This window comes from Pteronotus mesoamericanus, unplaced genomic scaffold (assembly GCF_021234165.1).
Source record: "Pteronotus mesoamericanus isolate MK-2021 breed Mesoamerican mustached bat unplaced genomic scaffold, CSHL_Meso_final scaffold_174, whole genome shotgun sequence".
In the NCBI taxonomy this organism is placed as follows: domain Eukaryota; kingdom Metazoa; phylum Chordata; class Mammalia; order Chiroptera; family Mormoopidae; genus Pteronotus; species Pteronotus mesoamericanus.
In genome coordinates, this window is record NW_026555309.1 from 26,393,125 (window position 1) to 26,415,247 (window position 22,123).

General features: G+C 36.7%; 1 protein-coding gene across 2 annotated transcripts; it reads left to right on the forward strand.

The window, feature by feature from the left end:
- Positions 1-286: 286 nt before the first annotated feature.
- Positions 287-21,747, forward strand: EBAG9 (estrogen receptor binding site associated antigen 9). Of its 2 annotated transcripts, XM_054590402.1 has the most exons (8): positions 287-593; positions 5,775-5,884; positions 9,391-9,488; positions 12,173-12,251; positions 13,004-13,162; positions 14,743-14,850; positions 18,087-18,178; positions 20,992-21,745. In XM_054590402.1, the coding sequence occupies exons 3-8, from the start codon at positions 9,406-9,408 to the stop codon at positions 21,110-21,112; spliced, it is 642 nt and encodes a 213-aa protein (XP_054446377.1). In that variant the 5' UTR covers positions 287-593; positions 5,775-5,884; positions 9,391-9,405; the 3' UTR covers positions 21,113-21,745. The 2 variants fall into 2 exon arrangements, with proteins under 2 accessions (XP_054446377.1, XP_054446379.1); XM_054590404.1 differs by lacking the exons at positions 287-593; positions 5,775-5,884 and adding an exon at positions 7,304-7,456 and having other exon boundaries at positions 20,992-21,747.
- Positions 21,748-22,123: the final 376 nt, after the last annotated feature.

A 22,123-nucleotide genomic window follows, 5' to 3' on the forward strand; every position in this document is an offset into this window, starting at 1 on the left:
ATTTCGGAGCCTCCGCCGGGCGGGCGGGGTGGGGGAGGGGCAGGTGAGTGTGTGCGGCTCGCGCGCGCCCGCGAAGGGCTTCCCTTCCTCATCCCCATTGCAGTCTCGGCCTCGCGTTGCCCTCTGCCCTTCAGGTCAGCCCTCCTCTTTGCTCCGCACTTCCCGCTCTCCCACGTTCCTTTTCGCCCCTCCCCCACGGCCCACTGCTAGCCTGGGCTACTGTTTCCGGGTCAGGGTGACCTCTGGGGTGAGGGAACGGAGGTTGGGAGTGGGCCTTGGGCACGCAGCCGTCACGCTGACGCGTGGGAGATCGGTCCGCCGGGCGCCGTCCGGAAAACCCCCCGAGACTCCATACGCGCCCCCCGCAGGGAAATTTGCCCGTCCTTTTTGCCGTTCATCTGCACACCGTGCTCGTTCCCAGGCAGATTTTTCCAAATATAAATCCCAGCCCACCTGGCACCCACTTTTAGCAATTAAGAGCGTTTCCCAAAACGCCATGCGCATGGCGTCGGATTGGGTAACCTGAAAACGCTCCTGTCGTTTTTCTCATCTGTGCAGTGGGTATGATCTTGTTTTTCATCAGGCAATTTCAGGTGGGTAATCTGAAGTTATAAAGCATTTTGGTCATGAAACTCCTTACTTTTGATTCGTTAAGGAGACCTGACTTTGCTTTTATAAGCGTCTCAGCAGTGCCACGTATTTGATGGCCTGACTTTGAGTTGCCAGGCGTGGTACAGTGTTCGACTTAGAACTTGCTCTCACATCCTACTTCTAGTTCCCCTTCTCTTGCCGCTGCCAAACTTTGGTTTTTGCAATTTAAGTGAGTTCAAGTAAATCTTATTTTTGGAGCTTTGTCATATTCCTTAGCTTAGTTAAGAGAGTTACAAACTTAATTGAGGATATTTTTATTGCACTAGATCATATGGTTTTTCAAATGCTGGTATTAAAAAAATTCAGAATGTATAGATTCAGAAATACAGCCATTAGTGACTTGTTTGCTCCAGTGTATACCGACCTAGATTGGCTTGTTTAACAAATTGTAATACGATGACTACTGAAAGGATCTCGCCAGCAGTTGACGTGGCATTACAAGGAGGAAAGACAATCTTTTAATTTCTAATGCAGAATTTTTTTTAATTGTAGGTGAAGTTTTTTTCGCTTGACATCGCTGAGGTGTCATTCCTATTGATTTCCTACAGATGTCATTTCTACAAAGGCCCTGAGGATTGGCTGCTTCCTGGTTCTGAAACTTACCCTACTATCTCTCAAGTTTTTGTATTTTCCTAGTAATATTTAAAGACATTTTAATTTTAAAATTCGATGATATTAGCATTACTTAGTTCTAGGAAGTATTTTGAAGCAGCCAAAGTGCGAGTTATTCTAAGATGCATGCTTATCAAGTTGGTGATCTAGAGGCCATTTCAAAAATCAAACTGAGGCAATGAGTATAAAATTAAAGGTTTCACAAATGGGATATGGTATGGGGAGAGCCGGAGCTGTGGGTTCAAACTCTGTAAATCCTGGGTGAGTGAATCTGAGCTTCACTGTCATCCTCATCTGTTCTTAAGATCGCAGTGAGGTGATAGAACATACATTGTCTAGAACAGCAGTGTTCGACTAGTGTACACCCTGGTGTGCTGCCAGAATTTTTAAAACATGCGATACCCAACTCCTTAGTCAGGGGCACTGACCTCCTTTCCCTTAGGCTGTCAAATAAAAAAAATGGTAACAGTTAACACAACAATAGCCATCTGGTGTGAATGGATCAAAATTATACCTTTTTTTTTTTTTTTTTTTTTTTTTGGTCAGCAGAACATATTTTTTGGTGTGCCACAGATTTTTAATAATTAATGTTTGCCATGAGATAGATTGAAAATCGCTAGTCTAGAACTATGTCTTGAACGTATTGAATGTTCAAGGAATGTTAATTTCCCTTCATTCAACAAATAGGTATTTGAGTCATCTACTATGTGACTGGCATGGGCTAAGATCTAAAACACTAAATGAGCAAGACTGATGAGGGCTCTGCCTCCTTCTTCCCTTGCATTGTCACAAGCTTGGGACAACTGAGCAGTGAACACAGATTTTCTCTGTACTGGGTCAGAAGTGTCTCACATCATCTTTGGTAGGATCTGTTACATAGTAGGTGCTAAGTATATATCTTCATTGAATGGAATGGAATGGAATTGTTACTGCTTATTGTTAGTGAGGTATTCTTGGCTTTTGTATTAAGTTGACCTAGATTTGAATCAAATTCAATGGGTATGAGAACATGGAAATATATTTTACTCTGTTTCAGTCCTATGAAATGAGAGCAACGCTGTCTCATAAAATGATTGTATTAGTTAAGGGAGATAATATTAAAGAGTGCTTGGCACACAGAACCTGGTCAGTGAATATTAGTTCCTGTCTTTCATTAATCACAAAAGCAAATATTCCATAGATGAGAAAATTCTTAATTGCTACGGTGAGAATTTTATTTTGTTGTTAATAACAGTGGGTTGGCCAAAAAGTCCTTTTAGTTGTTTCCATAAAATAAGACATTTTTCATTTTCATCAATAACTTTATTGATTTGGATATTTTGAGTATGGTAGCAGTTTCCCATGTGGTGTAACGTTCATTTGATCGTTCTCAATTCATGTCTTGATTCAATCTCTATCAACTTCAATTGGTCAACCCAACCATGGAGCACGGTCCAGTGAGAAATCTCCAGCAGAAATCTTCTCAAACCACTGTTGACATATTCTGTCAGTCACAGTACCTTCTCCATATACTGCACAAATCTTTTTTTGTGTTTAAGTTTATTTTTACCTTTCTTGAAATAATAAAACATAATATGCTGAAAATGTGTGTTTTCCATACTCAGTATTGAAGTGGCTACACAAAAATTCACCAATTTTGATAAATTTAAAAAAAAAAATGCCTGCTGATATAACAGCTGTCACAATATAATCTAACAAAATTACTTTGAATGAAGTTAAAGACCACTAAGCACTACTATAACTATTGTTTGGAAAAAACTAAATAAACTTTTTGGCCAACCCAGTCTACTTTCTGTTGTTTCTGTTGGAACAACTGGAAGTGTTATTTCCAGTTACCACTAAAGTCATATGAGTTGAAAAATACTTATTGAAAATGACACACATTTTTGGCAAGTGATAACCCTGATTTCCAAGCATCTGTATGAAATTTATTCTCAGTGCTTCATTCGCGTAGCATAATCCCCCCCCACCATGGGGGATATATTCCAGGACACCTTGGTGGGTGCCTGAAACCACAGATAGTATTGAACTCTATGTATCCTGCACATACATTTTTTTCCTGTAATACACACCTACTATACAGTTTTATTTATAAATTAAGCACAGTAAAAGCTTAACAACAATAATTATAGAATAATTATAGCAGTATACTGTAATAAAAGTTATGTGAATGTGGCATTATTAATTAAGTAAAATAAGGGTTGCTTGAATAAGAGCACTGTGATACCAGGACAGTCAATCTAATAACGAAGATGGCTACTTAGTGGCTAACAGGCAGGTAGAGTTTTCAGTGTGGATACACTGGACAAAAGAATTGATTCATGTCCTGGGTGGAATGGAGCAAACAGCAGGGAATTTCATCATATGTTACTCAGAACCATGTGCAATTTAAAACGTATATTGTTTATTTCTGTAATTTTCCATTTAACATCTTCAGACTGCAGTTGGCCATGGGTAACTGAAACTGCCAAAAGCAGAACCACAGATAAGGGGAGACTATTGTATATCCTTGAGACTCGCTCCTCTCCCCAGTCTTTAAATATCAGTGGAAGTTGATTCTTCAGAAACTGTTACAAATAATACAAAATGATGGCCTAAATGACTTTTTAAAAGATTCTAATCAGATCCTTGAGGTTGGTTTGATCCCTGGTTTAGGTGCTGGGTGCATGATGGAGGCAACCAATTGATGTTTCTCTCTCTATCTCTCTCATCAATAAATATATCCTTGGGTGAGGATTAAAAGAAAACTTCTAACAAGAATCTGAAAACTCCTAAGTGACATAATATTATTAAAAAATATCTTAGCATAGATTGTTTTTAATAGGTTTTTTTTGTATAATTGACATAACCATATAAACTGCACATATTTGAGTGTACAATTTTCCAGTTTTGATGAATATGTAAACACCTACGAAAGCATCACCATAATCAAAATAGTAAGTATATCCACCATGTCCCTTTGTAATCCATGCTTCCTACCCCTCCCTTCCTCATCCCAGGGTACCACTGATCTACTTTTTGTCACTATAGACTTGTTTCTATTTTCTACAGTTTTTAAAAAAATATATGGAGTCATATGATATATATTCTTTTTTGTGTGGCTTTCATTCAAAGTAATTTTTTAAGACATAGTCACTCTACTACTTGGCAATAGTAATTCCTTTTTATGGCTGAACAGCTTTCTGTTGCAAGTTTATACCACAATTTGTTTATCCATTTACATGTTGATAGGTATTTGGGTTGCTTTCAATTTTGAGCTATTAAATATAAAACGACTTTAAGTACTAGTTTTTGTATAGGTATGTGCTTTGATTCATCTTGGGTACATTCCTAGGCGTAGAATGGCTGGGTCATGTGGTACATGTTTGTTTAACTTTGGAAGAAGCCACCCACTGTTTTCCAGAATTGCTGTATCATTTTCCATTCCCACTGCCCTGAGAGTTATGGTGGTTCCACATCCTCACCAATACTTGGGATAGTCATTTTTTATGAGCCATTCTAATATGTGGCTCTAATGGTTTTAATTTGTATTTCTCTGATTAATGATGTCTACCATTGTTTCACATACTTATTTACTGTTGTGTATCTTCTTTGGTGAAGTGTCTACTGAGACCTTCTGCCCATTTCTTAATTGGGTTATTGTTTCCTTACTGAGTTTTGAGATGTTCTAATATTTTCTGGATACAAGCCCTTTATCAGATATATGCTTTGCAAAGATTTATTCCCAATCTGTGGCTTGTCTTTTCATTCATTTAAATATTTTTGAATTGTAGAAGTTTTTAATTTTAATGAAGCCTACTTTAACAGTTTTGGATCATGCTTTTGGTGTCATATCTACCTAATAAAATCTTTGCCTAATACAGGGCTATGAAGACTGTTCTTTTTTTTTTTTTTAATTCTAGAAGTTTTTTAGTTTTAGGCTATATATTTAGGTCTACGGTCCATTTTGAGTACTTTTTGTAAATAATGTGAGATATGGATTGAAGTTTTTCTGCATATGGATAGCCAGTTTTTCCAGCCCTATTTGTAAAAAAGGCTGTCCTTTCTCCACTGAACTGCCTTCACATCTTTGTCAAGTTCAGTTGTCCATATGCATATGGGTCTATTTCTGTACCTCCCATTATAACAAGTCTTGAAATCAGGTAATATTAGCCTTGTACTTTGTTATTTTTCAATATTGTTTTGGCTATTATAGATCCTTTACATTTCTATCCAAATTTTAGAATTTTCCTGTCAAGTTTAGAGGAAAAAAGCCTGCTGAGATTTTTATTGGTAATGCATTAAATCTACAGTTAAATTTAGGGACACTTGCTATCTTAACAATAATGAGTCTTTGAGCCCTAAAAGATCTTTTTAAATTGATTTTCAGGTTTAAACTTCTCTCAGCAATATTTTATAGTTTTCACTATATAAGGCTTTCATCAGATTTGTCCCTAAGTATTTCATATTTTTGTGCTCATTATTTGTTTATTTATAATCCTCACTCGAGGATATGTTTTTATTGATTTTAGAGAAGAAGGGGGAGAGAGAGAGAGAGAGAGAGAAGCATTGATGCGAGAGAGAAACGTTGATCAGTTGCCTGCCGTATGCACCAAAACTGGGGATTGAACCTGCAGCCTAGGTATGTACCCTGACCCAGTAATCGAACGCTCCACCTTTCGGTGTACAGGACCAGTGCTCCAACCAACTGAGCCATCTGACCTGGGCTCGTAATTGTTCTAAAGTTTTAATTTGTGATCATTTGTTGCTAACATATAAAAAATACAATCGATTGTAGATTTCATTGGATTTTCTACATAGACACAGTTTTATTTCTTCCTTTCCATCTGGATGCCTTTTATTTCCTTTTCTTGCTTGATTGCACTGACCAGAACTTCCACTACAATGTTGAACAGAAGAGATAAAAGCAGACATACTTGAGTTGTTACTGACATGGTTAACTATCAAGCAACACTTAATTTCTTCTTTGACCCATTGGCTGTTGAGTTACATTATGTTTAGTCTCTCATATATGCCTTTTTCAGTTGTCTTCCTCTAACTGATTTCTAGTTTCATGACATTGTGGTCAGAGAAGATGCTTCATATGATAGCAGTTTTCTCAAATTAATTAAGGCTTGCCCCCTGGCTGGTGTGGCTCTGTGGATTGAGTGCCGGCCTGTGAACCAAAGAGTCGCAGGTTCTGTTCCCGGTCAGGGCACATGCCTGGGTTGCAGACCAGGCCCCCCAGTAGGGGGTACACAAGAAGTGACCACACATTGATGTTTCTCTCCCTCTCTTCTCTCACCCTTCTCTGTTCTCTAAAATAAATAAATAGAATCTTTTTTTAAAAAGGATTTTTAAGAAAAAGGCTTGCTTTGTGATCTATTATGGAGTATATTCTATGTGCGCTTGAAAGAAATATATATTTTGCAATTTTTGGATGAAATGTTTTTAAGTCAATTTGGTCTAATACAGCATTTAAGGACATTATTTCCTTATTGATTTTCTCTGTGGAGGATCCATTGATGTGAGTGAGGTAGTAAAATCCCCTACCGTTGTATTACTGTGAATGTATCCCTCTGTGATCATTAATAGTTGCATGTATTTCAGTGCATAAATATTTACGATTGTTATATTCTCTTCTTGGATTGACTGCTTTATATTTATGTAATATCCTTATTTGTCTTTATTTACATTTTTTGTTTTAAAGTATATTTTGTTTGATATGAGTATTGCTACACAATCTTTCATTTTTTTCAGTGGAATATCTTTTTTTTAATCTATGCAGCCACCTTATATGTCTTTTTATTGTAAATGGATTTTAAAATGTAAAATCCATTTACATTTAAAGTAATTATTGATAAGTATGTACTTGCTATTTTGTCAACTGTTTTTTTGTTTGTTTTGAGTTTTCTTCTTCTCTTACTCTCTTCCCCTTTGGTTTTGCTACTAAATAAAAATGGGGGTTCGGCTGGCCACTGCCACTAAAGTCAAGCTGTAGAGGCAGGGGCAGGTAAGAAAGTTAAAAGCGTTTTATCCAATGCAGAATGACCTGGGACCATGGGGAGCTCCCCGTCTCAAAGCTCCTCTCCTCCGGCCCACGCAAAACCTAGCTGCCCTCAGCGAGATCAAGACAAACGGCAGCCCAGAGTTCCTGCTCCATTTTAAAGGGCAGTTCTTTGGAGTCCCAGGCGGCTGCTAAGCAGTCATCCAGGTAGCTTAGCTTGTTCCCAGCTGCTGTCTGGCGTCAGGCACCCTCCTGTAGGGTGACCATGGCCAAGTGTCAGCTAGTGCCACAAGGCCTTGTGTTCCTGGGCCAGAGAGCGCACAGATGCACCAGTGAATGTTTTACCAGGTGGGGGGCGGCGGGGGGGCGGTACCAGAGGGGGAGAGAAGAGAGCAAGGGGAGAGGAAGGTGGGGAGGGGGCAAGTGGGGGAGTACGGTTCCAGGGAGAAAGAGACCCACCCCCTTACCCTCTCCTGGAGCCCAGCACACACCTGAATGCAGGTCTTGAGCTTTGAGCAAGGAGGAGTAATAGAGTTTCTTTGTTCTCCTGGGTTTATATCATTCGTGGGTGGAACAAACCAGGTGCTCTCTGAGAATGACCAATTTCTGGGGGCTTTGCTTGCTCCACCTCCCAACCAATCCCTTCTTTCCCTGAGCTAGACTGACAGGCCTCCTTGGTCACGTAACTGCCCTGCTTCCTTTTTGACGTGTATTGCACAGAGGCCTGCCTTCCCCTGGTCTCACCCCCAATCTGGTACCAGAAGGGGTTGGAGGTCTTTTTTCCCCTTAATCAGTTACCTTGCTAGGCTTTCTCAGCCTTTCTCATGCTCAGTATAAGGACCTTCCCCTGCCGCTATCATGGTTGATGGGGGAGACTCCCATGGTGCTGTGGCAACTCTGCGCCTCCCATGTTCTACTCCCGCATGCAGCAAGTTGCTTTAACTTCGGGCCCACTGGCAGAGAAAGGAACCCTGGAAACCTTATACGGCCTCTTAGCCCTACTGCGTACTCAGCGGGAGGGGGTGGGCATCTGCTGCCAGGAGCAGGACCTTTGCACCCGGGCAGGGCGGGGACAAAGCAAGTGCTCGGTTACTCCTCAACGTGGCCTGCAAAGTGCAGCCTGGCTTGCTAAACTCAGTTCTCGCCTGGCTCCAGGCAGTTCTCTAAGGCTGGGACTAGCTGCAGCCACGCCCTCAATGCTCCAACGTCTGACCTCCATTCTGGAGGAGCGTGGCTTGGTGCACAAGTGGCTCCCGCATTTCATCGCCGTGGCCTAGCTCTGTCTTCCCCTGTGGCCCCTCCTGTTCCTCACCCTCAGCCCACTCCGAGAGGTCTGGACAGGCTGTCATCACTTTGCTAGTTTTTAGGGTTTTTGTTTTGGCGACACCCTGTTTTTCCTGCTTGATCCCATTATTCCAGAGGTGAAAGGCTCAGGGCAGTGCAGCTGGGCACTGCTGTGGTGGTCTTGCAGGTAAGTCAAAGCCCAGGAATAGAGCCCCACCCACCCTATGGAAATAGAGGGAAACAAACAATGGCGCTCACTGGCTCCTCCTGACCACGGAGTTCCTGCAACTCCTGTTGCTAACCAGCTGGTTCTATTTGGTCTCTTTCTCGTTTGTTGTTCAGATGGTGTTTTTTCAGCTCTAGGTTGTACGGGAGTAATTGTTTGTATATGAGTTTACTCACGGGAGGGGGTGAAGTGAATTCCGTTGCCTTCACTGCCGCCATCCTGGACCTCTCATGATTTACATTTTTTTTTAAGTGTTTATTTTTATTTATTTTAAGAGAGAGGGGAAGGAAGGGAGAAAGAAAGGGACAGAAACATCAAAGTGCAAGAGAAACATAGATCAGTTGCTTCTCGCAGGCCCCCAAGTGGGGACTCCACCCACAGCCCAGACAGACGGGCTAACTGGGAATCGAACCAGCAACCCTTTGGTTCGCAGGCCAGCGCTCAAGCCACTGAGCCACATCACTGCATTTTAAGTTTAAATTTACTGTGCTATCTATGTAGTTTATGAAAGAAAGTAAAAAAATATGCCTGGTTTTCACAGCTTACAATAGGACTTACAAGATGGACTTTAAAACAGGAGTATAGCTTATGAAATTCATTTAATGCATTTGTTTTTATGCCTTTTCCACAGGTTTTGCTTCCCACCATGGCTATCACACAATTTCGGTTATTTAAAGTTTGTACATGCTTAGCAACAATATTCTCATTCCTAAAGAGATTGATATGCAGGTAAACAAATTTTATGTTTAAATTGACCTGTTTATCTTCTTTCTGCTTGAATGCCTTCAAACTATAAAACATCAGGACAGGCTATATTTAAACTAAATTTCTTGATTGGAGTATTCATTTACTAATCTCTAGTATTTCTAAAATATTTTTTCCATGTTTTTTCTTTTAAATTCTTACATATTCCATAAAAATAACATTTCTAGCACTATAGGATTTCAGAAATAAGCAAACCAATTTTCATTATGAAAATTATCTGGGTTTTAATGTACACAGGTATTTCATATCAGAATGTCTTAAGATGGTTAGGTGGAATTAGGCACAGGTGTTTCTTTTAGGCTACAATATGAATGTTATTTTTATATTTTAAAAACTTTAACAGAGAAACCCCAAATAAAACAGTTTCTTTTTTATATTTAGTCTCTTAAATAATATGCCAGAATGTACATGTAGAGTAGGTCAGGTGAGTCATTCCATTCTGTAACTCATCCAGAGACTGGAGTTCCCTTTCTGTAGTTTCTAAACTGTGTGTTAAGACACTTCAGGGCTTCACATTAAACTCACAGGAGTGCCGTAGGATATTTTTAATTTTCCAGCAAAACACAATGAATGTAACAGTCCACACCTTTTAAACACTGCACAAACTACTGGCTCAAGGTAGTCCACATTTGCAGTGTTAGATCCTATAGCACTACTTTGGAGAATGTACTTGAATGTTTGAGATAAGTTTTTGTTTACTTGCATTTTTGGTGACTTATCTTTGCAAAGCTAGAATTTTAGATTGTAACTAAAAGCAAATACTGAATCAAAATTACTGTAGAACAGAAAATGAGGGTAGTGATATGCAATCTGATTCCAAGGCTTGAGAAGTTGTACAGTTTCCAACAGGCACGCACATTCTATTAGTAAGTAATTGTGCTTAAACTTGAAATAAGAATATTATTTTTTCTTTGACTTGATTTTTTTTTTTTTCAAATGGCCACTAAGCAGTTAGGACATACGTAAGTGTTAAGTTGTTTGGGCCTACTTACATAATCAATGGAACTGTTGGGTATTTCTTTTGACCTAAGGGTACTGGCACATTAAAAGTAGGAATTGGAGGGCAATCAGCTCTCTTTTTTAGTGGACATGATTTAGAAGTTTCACAGAAGAGTTCTGTTCTCAGCTTGCTGTCCAGAAAATAGCCATTTTATAACTACTAAAACTCTGAGGATTAATTGGCATTGAATTTGTTGTTAGAATTAGAGTGATCTGGGATTTAAAAGAGAGGTCCAAGATATGGCTGAGGGAATGAGTGGAGATTATTGGTGGATGAGAACGTCAACAAAGAAGTGGAAAATCTAGGTGATTGTTGAAATCACTCAGCAAAAGGACAGGCTTTGGGAAGTAGGAAAACGTGCTCAAAATCATTCAGAGCCTGAGGACGATGGCCAGAAATTCACTAGGTAAAGTACGACAAGAATGAATATTAATTGCCAGAAGTCCAGAGGTTAAAAGTAGTTAACAGTAGTGAAAATTAGAGTGTCCTTCTCTTTGAATCTGTATTTTCTAAAACTTGTATTGAATATAGATTACTTTTAGTATAAGAAATCACATTTGATTTAAAAATATTAAGGATGTTTCTCCTGTCACATAAATTTCTATTGTCTATGTAAATATATTTAGGATTGATTTTATGTTGTTTTTAAGGAAATCGACCATTTTTTAGAATAAGCTTTTCTTAAAGTATCAGAAGGAACCTAAGATTATGTGTTCTAAAATACCAGGTTTATGTGATAAATTTAGTAGTAAACTATTACTTTTCTATTTATCCTTTAAACAAAGTATGACTTCTAATTTTGTAATAAAAATAGCCGATTTTAGCAATTAGATCTAATAGATGCTTTGTAGATTATTTGAAAAGAAGCAAATGACTGATCATTTATAATAGCTACCTTTTTTAAATGTCTTATTATATAGCAGATACTTTCTAGTGTCTATTTGCTTTAATATTATTACTTACTTAAATCCTTAAACAACCCTACAAAAGTAGGTTTAATACGTGCATTTTACAGGTGAGCATATTGAGGCTGAGAGGTTAGATAATTCCAACTAGACTCATAATAGACACAACATGAAAATCATGGTTTACACAGGTTGCATAGCCCATGCTTTTAACATCTGAGCTATAATACCTATCCTGTTTAACATACTACTTTTCCTACTAAATCTTAAAACCTGTCAGTTACAGTTTAGTTCAAACCAGTGATTTTCAAACATTTTTTTAATTTAATAGGTAATCTTACCAAGAAGCCAAATATATAAAACAAAAGCCAAGCAACCCTGGTTAAAAGAGCAAAGCCGTCCCAGAGCTTGCCCTGTAGAACTAACAGCAATCTAAGTAGCATGACTTGAAACCACTGCATTTTTGTTTTTGGCTTTATATTCTTCCTGAGTTTGTCTGTAGTTCTGAGTCCTAAGTCAAAAAGCAGTTATCATGTTTGTTGTATTATCCAAGATTTTAAAAACATAAGATACCTGATGCATGATTTTTGTTTCGTATCTTAATAAGCAACTGTTAATTATTAAAATAAATAATTCTAAATTCAGAAAAGATCTCTTATTAAGCCTTAAGTTACTGTCCACAGTGCTTTTACCTATGCTTGTTTTAGTAGTTCTTGAAATAAATTATTTCATTTTTGTTTTAGATCCGGCAGAGGACGGAAATTAAGTGGAGACCAAATAACTTTGCCAACTACAGTTGATTATTCATCAGTTCCAAAACAGGTGATTTTCTCTAAAGTTTGAATAAATTATCTTCCAGTACCATATTTTCAAACTCAGTGCCAATCATTTACTATATCACAAAGTTAATTTGGGATTCAGGGTCTTGATTTTTATTGTTACATATTTTGATTCTAAATTTTTTGTCTGATTCTTTATTTTCTATTTATTGTTGAGATTTTCTGTTTTTTTTCTTACTGGTCTCAGGAATGTTTTCTGTTGCTTATTGGGACACATTTTTAATAGCTATATTAAAGTCTTAGATAATTCCAACATTTGTATCTTGATTGACTTTATCTATATGAGTTGAGATTTCTTGATTCTTTTCTGCTGAATAATTTCGTGTTATTTCATGGACATTCTGAATATATTTGAGACTGTTATCTTATTTAAATCCTATCCAGAATGTTGATATTCTTTAGTTTATCAGGCCATCAATCTGGTTAGGCCTAGGTTGCAAGCTTCAGTCCTTTTGTTGGCTATAGTTGTAATGTCAGTTCAATTTTCAAAGCATTTGCTTTTTTTTTTTTTTTTTTTTTGTACCTGGGTAGAAAAAAATGTCTTAACTCAGAGTAAAAGTATTTTTTAAAACTTTTGATGTAGTTTTGGTATGTGAGATAAAATTTATATTTCCCTATTGGTCAAAAATGTTTGAAAACTAATGTTTTAGCAAGCCCATTTTTCTAATAAACTATGAATGAGATGTTAATTATATTTACCCTGCATGGCTGACAATGTCGATCAATTAACTTCAGACAGATGTTGAAGAGTGGACATCCTGGGATGAAGATGCACCCACAAGTGTAAAGGTTGAAGGAGGGAATGGGAATGTGGCAACACAACAAAATTCTTTGGAACAGCTGGAACCTGACTATTTTAAGGACATGACACCAACTATAAGGAAAACTCAGAAAGTATGTTAAAGATTTGTGCTTTTAGTAATGAAACTGCTTTTCAGATTCCTAGAGTTAAAATTAGATAATATAATTAGTACTTTTAGAAAGCCTATTTTTAACTATTCATTTATTGTATCTGTCATGTTGAAGATTAATTTTATATATTCAAATGACCTAGACACAAATCTAGTAATTTGTGCCTCTTTTAAAATTATATGTAAACATGTGTTGAAAGTCTACTGTATATTAGAGTCTCGACTCCAGGCTCTGCTGTGGAGACTAAGCTGAATAAGATACAAGCCTAACCTTAAAAGAGTTCACAGTTTAGTGATATCTACAAACCGATAAGTTCTTTCCATTGTAACTTAGAGCTGAGAACTTAGAGTAATTGTTGTGGGTTTGTGTTAGCCATTCGTACTCATTTAGTCTCTTTTGAGTTGAATATGGATGATCACTTAAAGATGCAGGGAATTATTGGAAAGACAGCAGTGGCTGAGTATTTTTCTTTTTTAAAACCAAATAATACATATACTTGAAAAATATTTTTAAATCTTACAATATAGAACTTATAGAGAAAAGCAACAGACTTTTGCTCCATCATTCTTCATAAGCAGTTCTGCTTCCCAGAAGCAGCCACTAAGGACTTTTTCCTGTTTGTGCTTAGGTTGCTACATCTTGACTTACCATTAACAGACATTGTCCATTGATTTTATAGTATGGTAAATGAGGGTTTATTTCATACTACTTCCTTCCCCCTCTTTCAAGTTTTATAATATCATTATTCCATCTACTTCATCAGCCACTCTGCTATTTAAAAACACACACACACACACACACTTAAAGTTCCGTTTCTTTTTCAGTCAAGCATAGAAAGTATTTCTTATAAATATACTTTATAAAATGAGGACCTTATTTATTCCACCTTCTTCTTTCATCCAGTTTCAGCTGTGTGTTTACTTTTATATTTTCAAGACTGATAACATTTACATTCTGTAATCATAATTGTTTTTCTTGAGTTATTTAAATGTCTCAGTGCTGAAAAGCATAAAATTGTATATTTTTTAAGGAGTTCAAGTGAATTTCTTAGTATTTTGGTAGTATATTGCTGCTCTTAATAGTAACCTACTATATTACAGTAGTACCTTAATAAATTAATTAGAAAGAATCCTTTTAAGTTACAAAGCTAATTTTGTAACTTAATGTATTCGTAGATTTTCCACATGCATAGAGAGCTGATTATACTTTTGATAGGATATAATACATGTTCTTATTTAATACCATGACTAAAAGTAAGTAATTACATTTTGGGGTTCTGGGGTCTAGGAAAGAGGAAAGAGAAAGAGGAAAATGTATTATTCTTTTTTTTAAAGTGTGAAATACAGTATTTCTCATGTAACTGATCTATATGACAGTTGCCTGGGAATTTTGGTACGTTTTATAGACTACTAAAAAATTTTTTTTACATTGTAAATTTTAAAAGAAGATAGGTAGACCTATTTTAAATAATTATAAAATGCTTTGATCAGTTAATTATCGTCTATTTTTGTATTAGTGATGTATAAAATATTCCTATAATTCTATTTCAATTAATCTTGCAGATCATTATTAAGAAGAGAGAACCGTTAAATTTTGGCATACCAGATGGTAGCACAGGTTTCTCTAGTAGATTAGCAGCTACACAAGATATGCCTTTTATTCATCAATCAGTAAGTATGTTACTGGTATCTAAGCAAGGGTTGGATTTGATTCTGTTTTCTTTAAATAAGAAAAAAAAATTAAAATGAATTGAGCTTAGTGTTTGTCTTAATATTTCTACGACTTTGAAACAGGTTTAGTAGATGGAGGGAGGTTAATCTGGAGTTTTACTCTTCCTGTCCTTTATGAGATTGTAAATTACATTTGATACTACCATCACAGTCCCATTGTACAGGCAAAAGATAGAGACAAAATGTTACTTGAAAATAAAACATTGAAAGAGATTACCACTAAAATTTAACCATAATAGCAGGCTATTTTTAAGTGAGTTGTGAATTTTTTCCTAGTAGATTTATTTACTTTTAAAATGTGATTTGAGTTTAAATGTATTTGATGTAAATGTAGCACCTTTAAGGACAAAAGAAGTGAGGAGAGTATATGACTCTGTTTGTCAACCTGGGGAACATATCAGAATCACCTTTGAACTTTTTAAACCACCAAGGTTCAGACCTAAGTTTAAATAGGCTTTGATTGATTGTTGATTAGTAATTATTAATTGGTTATATGAGTCGTCTATTGTTGTATAACAACCCCACACTTACACAACAAGAAACACTTTTTCTTCTCATCCAGTTCATGTGGGTCAGGAATCCAGGGGAGACGAAACTGGGTGGTTCTGGCTCAGGGTTTCTAATGAGTTTCCATGGAAGTCATTAGCTGGGGCTGTAGCATCTGAGGAGTCATTTCAAAGGTTCACTTACATGCCCGGGAAATTAGTGCCCACTGGTTTCACGAACCTCAGCTCTTTGCTGTGGACCTCTCCAGGGGCCTACGGCTATTTGCGTTTCCTCGGGATGTAACTGCCAGCTTTCCCGTAACAAGTGCTCCCCAGGAAAAAGAGAGAGAGCATGCAGGGGTGAAGCTACAAAGCCTCTTTATAACTGAGCCTTAAAAGTGACACACTGGGACCTCCACGTCAGTTTATTCATTGGAAGCTAGTCACTAAATCCAGTCCACATGCAAGAGGAGAACAATTAAGCTCCACTTCTTGAAAGGAGTATCAGAGAATTTGCAGACATAGTTTTAAACCACCACATCTATCTGTCTGTTTATCTCTTTGTTTAAGCTGCACAGTTCCCTCTCCCTCTTCAGGGGACCCGTATTTATTATGTTTCTTATTCATTGATCAAAAACTGTTTTTGCCAGTGCCAGATGCTGTGCTAGGTGCCAGTATGGTCGTGGAAAGTGAGCAAAACAGGAAGGGTCCTTGCCTTAGAAGAAAGCATTCTCATGGGGAAGGCACAATATTAAATAAAGGATCACACAAGTAATAAACATTACATATTTTGATAACTCCTTTGCAGGTACATGATATTACAATAGCACAATAGTACAATAGCTATTTCTCAGAGAGCATAATGCCAGCATGTGTAATTTTTATTTTATATTTCAAAATTATAAACAGTCATGTATGCATGCTCTGTGTTGGTAAAGTTGTACAGACCTTACCAGTGAATTAGTACACATACACCACCTAACTGGAATTTTAAGATATTATAACATTAATACAGCTCATAAAGTTGTAAATATATAACAGCTTACAGAGTTGGGGAGGGGGAAAGAGTGTAGAGAGAGAATGTCTCCAATGCTTTTTTCGCGTATTTTCCTCCCAAGCAGACAAAACAAAGGAGGCCGTTGCCTAGGCCGGAATGGTAACCTCCTGTGCTGTGTTCACTACACCAGAAATACTTTACCACTCATTCCACAAACACGGTTTTTCTTTTAAATTGCACATTCTATTTTTTTTTTTTTTTGGAACTTATCATTCGTATTGTTTTGATAGCTCTTTTTTAGAAAGAAAATAATAGCAACTTTTTTCTGTCATCTTACAATTTTTCAGCTTTATAATTTGGTTCAGATGTTTTCGGTGTATTTAGATTTTATGTACCAAATGTATAAACATTTTACAGCTTCTTTTTTACTTAGAAGGCCGTCTCTCCTGAAGGATCAGATATCACCCCTTTTTATGGTCTTAGTAGTTTCATTTTTTAAAATCTAAATGCTATATACACTGAAAGTCAAAAACCTCTGAGGAAAATTGGATAAATTAACAAATAAAGTAGATAACTGATAACATGAAAAAAAGCTTGATCTTACTAGTTTTCAAACAAATTTAGAGTAAAATAATAAGGCACCATTTTTAGATCTTAACAAATTAGCAAAGTTGGAAAAGAAGATTATTACCAGTATTGACAAAGGTTCAAAGACACAAGTTTTTATCCACTGCTGTCTGGAGGATAAGTTGGTATAGGTTTTCAACAGAGTCATTTGTATTTTGTTTCAGTGGCTTTAAGAATCTTTCTTGTCTTTGACTTAGCAATTCTACTTTTTAGAAGTTTATATTAAAGAGATAATTAGAAATGCTTTAAAAATTTTAACAGATGGTATTACATTTGTGGTTAGGAGAAAATTCAATACATTTTATTTCATTTTTAGGTGTAAGTGTTCAAAAAGAGCATGCCATAAATCTTCTCACAGATTGGTTCTAGTTACTTCATGTACGTAATCACTTCCACACGTAAATAAACATTCCAGAATTAGCATTTCCATTGGTCTGTGGAAGAAAAAAGTGAGCTTACAGAGGGCGGGGCTGGGGAACAGCTGAAGGTAGGGGCCAGCTTGGTTGCCCCTGGTAAGGGGGACAGGCAGCAGAAGCACCATATGGTAGTATCCTGATCAAGAGTATAGTTTGCCTGGTTTGTCATTTTTGCCTAGGACCCAGACAGTAAGTGCCACTGAGAAATCTGTAAGTTACTTCCACTGGAGTGAAGATGGCTGTGCTAGTTTGAAACTTCGGTTCTTCCAGTTCACCTCCCAGCACAGAGTCTGATTCAGTCTTCTCTTTCCCCCACCCCGGCTGCCCCCCCCTTCTCTTACTGAAAAGAGAGACAGGAACAATTGTTTTATTCTTGTCCATTCCAAACTAAACTAGGCAAAAAGGGAAAGTTCATGTTAGAGGAGTATTCATTAAAACGAAATAGGAAAAAAGCTGGACTTGCCCATGACTGTTGAGGACTGAGTCACGTGTCACAGGAACCCTCCATTCCAGGCAAACCAGGGGACAGATCGTTTGGGCCCTGTGTAGGACTGGGGAAGACACAGCGGAATGAAGGATGCTCTTCTTGACTGCGGAGGGGAGGAGGAATGGCTCTTTACAATTGTAATTTTGTTTTGCTTTTTACTGTAGCCTGAACTAGGTGACTTAGATACCTGGCAGGAAAATACCAATGCATGGGAAGAAGAAGAAGATGCAGCCTGGCAGGCAGAAGAAGTTCTGAGGTATTTGAGTAATATTTACATTGCCACCTGCACAGAAGTGCTGGACTTGTTCATGTTACACTTCAGGTCCAGAAAGCTTATTCTGCCAAATGTTACATTCTTCCTCATTCTCATTTGAACCTTAGATAATACGGGATGCTTTTGTTTGTATTTCAGACTACATATGCTATTTTATATGATTAAAATCTCTTAGAAATCAAGAATTTAAAGCATTATAGAAGCAAAAGAATAATTTTATTAATGGCAAATAAGATCTTTTACATATACACCGTATTGCAGTATATACTCTGTACTTCATTACTTTAAAGTGTATTTACCTCTTGAAATGTCCTACTATGAAATGTGAGTCACTACTATATATTCCTCCATATCAGAAATTATACCTTTATTTTTGTTTCCCATGGTCTAGCATAGTGCCTAGCTCCTCAAATATGAATTAAAATAACTTACAGCATTCTACATTCTATGTGTACCTTAATTGACGTACACAAAAGCCATATGAGGTAGGTAACGTAAGAAAGAAAATATACTGGAGGTTTTCAAGTTTATTTGCATTGCTCATTGCATTCTTATTTCTTTGTGTTTGTAAGTATTAAATTTAATTCTTGCTACTCCTGGATTAGGTCAAAGAGTAAAAAGAAAACTTAGAAGAGTTTCTGACTATTATCACTGATGAAAACTCAGTTGTTTGTATCTAAATTACTTTTGCATCTTGAAAAATTATATAATAAAGTACAGCTCTATGAATTTTTATTTTAATTGTTTTTATAATAGAGATAGAAAATTATTTCCCCTTGACTATTTTTACAAAACAGTTTCATATTTTTACATTCCTTTCATCAATATATTACTATTACCTTGAACAACCAGCAGAGGGTGCAGTAAAGTAACTGGGCCTCATGCCTGACTTTTTTTTTCTCTTTTGCTTTTGCCCTTGTTTTCATTATCTATCCCCCCCGCCCGCCCCCCAGTTAGGGGTCCATTTTAAAAGTCAATAAAATTGTGAGAATTTTAAATATTTAGTGTTTATTTGATCGCTATTCAGTATAAAGGAAGTATTTTTAAAATTCTAAATGGCAGCATTTATAGTATATGGATCATCAGAAAATATAAACCATCTTTTTTTTCTCTTTTTTTTTTGGATATATCATAGGTGTTGAGGTCTGAGTATTTAAAACATTTTGGGGATTTCTGTTATTAAACACAAGGATAAAGGAAAGGGCTGTTCGTTTTGAATCCAGTGGTCTTAATGACAGCACTGCAGAGCCTGAGTTCACAAGTGTCTGCAAAACCGTCACTTCCCACCCTGTCCTCTTGAACCCTGAATGAAACAAGACCAAACACCCACACTTAGTGTTTTACAGGATATGACAGCTGGGGAGAGGGAGCCTGTTAGTTAGTAATAGACATGCTTTATGCTGCAAGTTGCGTATATAGAGCACCAGAGACATGGAGCTTCCATCTTTTGTTCCCACCCCCAAAAGAACAGGGTGAATTGTAACAGTATATCCATACTCCACACCCTCTAACTCGGCCCCTTTCCCATCGCCACTTTCAAATCCTGCCGCTACCGTGATCAGTATCATTAAGGAGAAGACTTTGGTACATTAGTTACCCCGGCCATATATCTGGACAAGGAAAATATATTTTGTCTGCAGTAATCTTTAAGTTTCCTCTTGTGCCAGAAACATCAATTGTTGATGTTTATATTTCAGCTGCTGGCCAGATCGAAGCTTGATTATCTTATACTTGTTTGCAACCTAACCAGCTTTTTACCATTCTTTTCCCTTTCTCCCTTTTACCATGGGCATATTGACTTTTTTAGTGCAAATTATCAGTGTTGATTGAATGTGGGAAAAGCTAGTGAGAAGTAGATTTTTAAAAACTATTCTTTTGAAACTGTAGTTAATTGATGGTGATGGTCAAAATGTTGCCTACAACAAGTTTCTACTTTCTTGAATTTTGGTCATTTATAACTCTGCTTTTTCCCTGTTATAAGTATGGTTGAGATTTGCATATGTGTTTCACTCATGGTAGCCGGCTTGCAGTCCGCTGTGTAGGTCGTGCACACTGGAGTTTTCTGTATATAACCTAGTGTTGCCGGCACCACTCCCAGCTGAGGGCTACAGCTTTCTTCCTCAACCTTGCGTGCTGCTTATTTCTCGTAGCCTAAACCTTCAAATCCAGGACCACTTTCTGTTCTCCTTTGGCCTGTTGCATCACCCACTCCTGCTCTCATGATATGTAATAAGTAAATACCTTAATAAAAATTTCTGTTTAGTCCTTAAATAGAAATCTAGCTTCTAGTTGGAAGGCATATTTTGTGTTTCCTTTTTATTTTGCATTGTGCTCTACAAATCTCTGTTCTTGACATCCTTTGCTGTTTTTTAATTATTATAATTAAAGGAGACTGAATCCTCAGTATCAGGCTTTTCTGAGTGGTATCAAGAAAAGGATTTGGTGCAATGGAAGTTGTGATTTAGTGGAAGTGATCTGAAGAAGAGGGGTCAGGAGATGTGGCTTCTTATCCTTATATTTAATCTGACAACTTTGGTCACGTCACTTAGCCTTTGTGCCTCATTTTACTTGTTTGTAAAATAGATAGTACCTCTTTCAATTTGTAAGTCATATTCTGAGGATTGACAGAGATACTGTTTTTGAAAATCTCTGAAATTTCAAAGTGGAAAGAATGAAGGTTTTTACTTACATTTGACGCTGGTAAAAAGGCACTGCCGTTTCTTTCTGGAATGTATAAGCCATTTTACCTGTGTGGTATTTTCTAAAAGTAAAAATAGGAATATGTTTCTTTTCAGGCAGCAGAAGATAGCAGATAGAGAAAAGAGAGCCGCCGAACAACAAAGAAAGAAACTGGAAAAGGAAGCACAGCGGCTAATGAAGAAGGAACAAAATAAAATTGGTGTGAAACTGTCATAACAACTGTCCTTCAAATGTCATAGTGCCAGTAGGAGAAATATATGACCCACAACCCAAGCAACATTTGTACGGCTCTAAGAGTATTTTCAGAATACAAACACACTGCTTAATTTTAATGCGTTCATCAGGCCATTCAGGACACCGGGATTCTGTCAGAATACCTTGAGCTATAGTGATTGAGACTCAAAAGAACAAAAAAGACTTATGAGACAATATTTTCTTCACCATGCTCCAATATAAGACAATTGTGTGCTGTAGAGAAATTATTACAAATGGAATATACCAGTACCTCTTCAAGCTAGTGTTTCTAGCTAAATAAATGGGTGTAAATAATTTTATGGTGGGAAAGAACTCTGCTGTCTATAATGCGTTCCTTCAATGTGCATAATGATAAAATAAATAATTTTAAGTATTTGTTTGTTTCCATGATTACCCAACCTAAATCAGACAAATTTGCAGGGCTTTAACTTTTTTATTGTTGTCAGAAGCTGGTATTGGCATACATTTCCTCTAATTTGAACTGTTATTGTTTATATTCAGTATAACATGAAGGAATTCAATGATTTTGATTTTCAAAACAATGACATTAAATGCAATAATTTTATTTATCAAAGATTTTATACATTATTGTTTTCTTTAAGATGGTGTTATAATGTTTTAATTTGTATTGCATGTATAAACATTGAAATTCATAAAATGGCAACTTTATTTTACACTATTATAACTTGTGATTTTTAAAAACTCGTATCAGTATTTCCCTTTTGCTGTAGATTTTAAGAGGTTATGGTCTAAGTACCTTAGTTCCTCCCCCCCTAAAAGCCATTAATTTACAGATGCAGAAAGCCTTCAGTTCTAACATTTCAAAGCTTTTAGATGATTTCTGTTACCAGCTTCATATATCTGTCATAATGCAGGTTACCTGTGTTCTTGGCTAAGAAAACATACTGATTTATTAAATTATAAACTAAGATAGGAATAACAATGATTTTATTTTGGAGTGTTGACTAGCTC